The sequence below is a fragment of the Cebus imitator genome, unplaced genomic scaffold (genome assembly GCF_001604975.1).
Source record: "Cebus imitator isolate Cc_AM_T3 unplaced genomic scaffold, Cebus_imitator-1.0 Scaffold228, whole genome shotgun sequence".
NCBI classification, from domain to species: domain Eukaryota; kingdom Metazoa; phylum Chordata; class Mammalia; order Primates; family Cebidae; genus Cebus; species Cebus imitator.
Window position 1 is genome coordinate 3,064,635 of NW_016107543.1, and position 4,764 is coordinate 3,069,398.

A 4,764-nucleotide genomic window follows, 5' to 3' on the forward strand; every position below is an offset into this window, starting at 1 on the left:
AAAAAAAAAAAAAAAAAAAAAAAAAAAAGTTTTTTTTACGAGTTCTTTGAAGACTTGTTGGCTTAATTGCTTGGACATAAAGACACACATACATGAACTTGGAGAGATAGAAAGAAGCGCTCAACACAGAACACCCTAAGTATCCCTACTCCCTTTCAAGGACTAAATCCCTTCAGAGATTTCCTTTGCTTCAGTCCTTCAGCAGCCTCCCGAAGATGCTACGAGTCCTTTAAGAAGGCTGGGAAGATGGCCGTTGGGAAGAAACTGTCGGTAGCTGGCAACTTCATCCCAAGGAGGCGGTGGCAATAGCTCCCTGGGCAGCAGACATCATGGATTTTCCTCCCTCTGGGAAGCAGAAGTCCCTCCGTTTCTGGTTTGGATCCCTTAGAGACAAAGAACTTCATTCTCTCCCATACCCGCGTGGGACTGCTGGGGAGGAGAGGGGGTAGAGGGGTTAGACTTCTATCCCCATGAAACACCCGCGGGCTCAAAGAGGAGCCCGGATCCTGACTGGTCCAGGAGGGTGCGGGGCCACGGGGCCCCCTCCGGCGTGGGCCAGGCACGTTGCCAAGGTGCCCAGGAAAGGGGCCGCCCGGAGCAGGCAGGGGACTTGGAGCGCTCCGGACGCTCCCACGGAGGCCACATAGGCCGCCCGCACCCCCCTTCCTTCCTCTCAACTCCATTCTCTCGCGCTTCTTTATCCCGGGGAGCCTCCGCTTTCCCTTTCTCCCCGCGGCCGCCCTCGCCCTTCTTCCCCCTCCTGACCCTCCCCGGCTCGCCCCTCCCTCGGCAGCCCACCTTCGCCGCGCTCCTCCGCGCGCTCCTCCGTCCTCGCCCCTCAGCCCCGGCCTCCCCTCGCCGGCCCCCGGCCCCCGCGCCCCCTCCCTGCCCCCCTCTAGGCGGCGGCGGCCCCTTTCACAATAGCGCGGCCCGCCTCCCTTCTCTAGGCTCCCGGTGCACTCCCACCCGCTGCCCTCCCCGCGCATGCGTCCTCCGGTCGGCGGCGGCTGCGGCGGTGGCGGCTACCAGCGGCTCCGTTTTTTTAAAGGGAAACGCTGAGGCGCCGGGGGTGACTGTGGGGGAGGGGGACTCCGAGCGGCGGAGACCCCCAGGGGAGGCGACAGACCCCCCTCCCGGAGTAGGAGGGCTTTGGGCGGACCCAGCCCTCCACCCCCTCCTGAGGAGGAGGGGGGGGAAAATGGAGGCTCGGGGCGGCTGAGGCGAGCTCCGGGGCGGGGGGCCGGGGCGGGGAAGGGGGGTGCAGGGTGGGGAGACGAGGCGGGCCCGGCCGGGCCGGGGGGGCCGAAGCGAGCTCCGGGGATGAGCTCGGGGGCGGCTGGGTGCGAGCTCCTGCCTCTGAGGCGAAGGCGGCGGCGGCGGCGGCAGCAGAGGCGGCGGCGAGGCCCCCATGGGCCGGCGGCGGGCCTCAGCCGCGGCCTCCACGTCTCCGCACGCCGGCGGGATGGCGCCCGGGCCCCGGAGGAGCCGCGCTAGCGGAGGCCTGCTGCCGCGCTGCTGAGGCGAGCCCGCCAAACTCCCCTCCCCCGCTCGGTCCTCGACCCCCCGCACCTCGCCCCTTCCCCACCCCCTCCTCCGCCTCGGTGCCCGGCGCTGCTCCGGACCACTATGACCATGAGATCCGCGGTGTTCAAGGCGGCCGCGGCCCCTGCCGGCGGCAACCCTGAGCAGCGACTGGACTACGAGCGGGCTGCGGCGCTGGGCGGGCCCGAGGACGAGCCCGGGGCGCCCGAAGCCCACTTCCTCCCCCGGCACCGTAAGCTCAAGGAGCCGGGGCCCCCGCTGGCCTCCTCCCAGGGCGGGAGCCCCGCACCTTCCCCAGCCGGCTGCGGCGGCAAGGGCCGGGGCTTGTTACTCCCGGCCGGGGCGGCCCCGGGGCAGCAGGAAGAGAGCTGGGGCGGTTCGGTGCCCTTGCCCTGTCCGCCCCCAGCCACCAAGCAAGCCGGCATTGGGGGGGAGCCCGCCGCCGCCGGAGCCGGCTGCAGCCCCCGGCCCAAGTATCAGGCGGTGCTACCCATTCAGACGGGCTCTCTCGTGGCGGCGGCCAAAGAGCCTACGCCCTGGGCTGGGGACAAGGGTGGGGCGGCCTCCCCCGCTGCCACCGCCTCGGACCCGGCGGGACCCCCACCACTACCTCTGCCCGGGCCGCCACCCCTCGCGCCCACCGCCACCGCCGGGACCCTGGCGGCCAGCGAGGGCAGATGGAAGAGTATGAGGAAGAGCCCTCTCGGGGGTGGTGGTGGCTCGGGAGCCTCCAGTCAGGCCGCCTGCCTCAAACAGATCCTTCTGCTGCAATTGGACCTCATCGAACAGCAACAGCAGCAGCTGCAGGCCAAGGAAAAGGAGATAGAGGAGCTGAAGTCGGAGAGAGACACGGTACGGGAGGGGTTAATCTGCTTTCGGGCCGAGGAGCGAGTTGTGCGCATGCTCGGGTGGAAGGGGGCTGTAGGAGGTTAAGACACCCCCGGGTTAGGGGTAAAGGAGGTTGGCCACCAGCAAAGGAGTATCTTAGGCGCTGTGTCTCCGGGAGCCAGGCTCACAGACATGTTGGGTTGGAAGGAAGGGCCAAAGGGCAACCTCCCAGGGGGAGGGGGAGGGGTTTCAGTTGCTAAAGGGTTAATTTAAAATGACAGCCCCAGACGTGTGGGAAAGACGTTTAGAGTGGGAAAAGACCTGATTTGTGAGGGGTTAAAAATGAAAGGGTGGGGAGTAGGTGTTGTGGCATAACTTATGGAAGGGTTAAATTAAAGAGCGATTGCGTTATAGAAATGCACGGTGGAGGAGAGGGCTGTAGCGAGCAGCTGTTGCTCCCATCACGGCTGCAGCATCTTTAGCTAGGAGGGCAGTAGGCCTTTTAGTGGGGACAGGGGTAGAGGTGATTTACATGGAATCCTATTTTAGTTTTCTTAAATGATATTAAGAGAATCATTGCCTTTGATTTCAGACAGTTTTTAATAGGAACCTGAGTTCTAATACATGATCCACTCACTGACCAGGTCCCTTGTATAAGCATGGTGTTTGAAGCTGGAAGATTTGAGGGCATCAGGGAAAAGTAAGCTTATTAAATGTATTAAGTAGACCTCCCCATCCTTATTTTAGAATCTTAGGAAGTAGGAAAGTCGTTTATTATTTCTTTACTTCTGACGAGCTTGACGACACAGGCTTGTTTTTATTGCAGCAGTAGTTAAGGGCACCTCCGCGTTAAAACATATTCCTTCAGATATGAGGGAAGCTGCGGTGGGGGTGTTACTGTGCTAGCATACCTTACAGCTGCCTAAAAATAAACATGGTTTCTACAATTGTTGTGTTCAGGCTGCAGCAGTCTCTCCCTCCCTCTCTCCCCCCCTTCCCCTCTCTCTCTCTCTCTCCCCCCCCATCTCCATCTATCCCTCTCTCCTCTTTCTCTCTTTCTGGCGTCGTGTGCACTAAGAGCTGAGCAAGGGAGCAGAGGGCTATTCATTTTGTTTGCTTTCCAAATGAATCGCATCGGGTGGCTGTTTTATTGGAGTATGCATTCTGCAAGGTGGATTGGGAGCTGGGGCAGGTCTCATTAAGATATCTCATGGTGTTGATTTGTGGAAGTTACTCAACATGGAGGTGGCACTGCTCAGCTACTGTACTGCAGTCTAGGGGTGTGATGGTACCGTAATTACAACACATCATATCCTTGTATGGGGGGGTGGGAAGAGAAGAACCAGCGAAGAAGAAGAAATCAAGGACATGTCACCCACAAACGGTGGTTAAGGGCTGTGAATCAAAATATATGTAAGGAGATGAAATGAGAGTATGGCTGACAGAAGGGTTCTCTGCTGATTGTGAAGGTTTCTGCTCAGTTCCTGAGGTAATGGCCCCTTTGCAGGCTTTCCTAGTCAGGAAAAGTGGGGTGAGTTAAGGATAGAGTGTCAGTCTGGACTTGGTACTCACTGCTTCTGTTGTATATTGCAATTTTAATGTTGTTTAGGCTTGTTTCACTTATTCCAGTTGTTTGGCCTTGTGTGAAATCTATGCAATGAGTGTAATGAAGGCAGCATTAATATCCCTGTCTAACCCAGATAAAATTCTTGACATAGAGTATAGGGAGCACAACACCTTTTCTCAAAACTAATAAAAAGTTTTCAATGATAATACACTTCCATTTTCTGTTGAGTTTTATAGTCCTTCCTTTTAACTAAAAGGAACTTTGATTTTAATAAATACTTAGATGAATAGGTATTTTTTGTGTCACCTCAGATATAAAGCAATGTGTATATGTCATGATTGTTGGAATTTATGGGTACTGATTTCTGTTTTCCAAATGAAATGTTCATTGTTTTAAAAGTACCCCCTACACACGCCCCTTTCAAATAACACCACCATCCCTAGTGGCACTGTATGAGCTCTTAATTCCTTCTCAATGTACTGTTTGCACTTTGCTGTTGTGTATAGAGTTTTGGAGTAGAAGTAGAGAGGATAGAATTTGGACAATCTTAGGGCCTCTTAAAAGAACATGTAGCCTGGGCGAGGTGGCTCATTCCTGTAATCCAAGCACTTTGGGAGGCCGAGATGGGCAGATCATCTGAGGTCAGGAATTCAAGAGCAGCCTGACCAACATAGTGAAACCCCCTCTCTACTAAAAATACAAACATTAGCCAGGCATGGTGGTGGGAGGCTGAGGCAGGGGAATTGCTTGAACCCGGGAGGCAGAGGTTGCAGTGAGCCATTGCGCTCCAGACTGGGCTACAAGAGCGAAACTCTGTCTCAAAAAAA

General features: G+C 57.0%; 1 protein-coding gene across 4 annotated transcripts in view; it reads left to right on the top strand.

Annotated features, from left to right (window-relative positions):
- The first annotated feature begins 969 nt into the window (after positions 1 to 969).
- Positions 970 to 4,764, top strand: part of MSL1 (MSL complex subunit 1) — a 15,141-nt gene continuing 11,346 nt past the window's right edge. Inside the window, exons 1-2 of one of the 4 annotated variants that reach the window (XM_017497127.2) lie at positions 982 to 1,774; positions 2,299 to 2,394. Coding sequence is in view for 2 of the 4 variants with exons in the window: in XM_017497126.2 (XP_017352615.1) it covers positions 1,627 to 2,394 (768 nt within the window). In the remaining 2 variants the exon portion in view is untranslated. Of the gene's footprint in view, positions 2,395 to 2,944; positions 3,071 to 4,764 lie in introns of those variants that run through there. The other 3 variants (XM_017497126.2, XM_017497125.2, XM_037727385.1) reach the window with 3 other exon arrangements.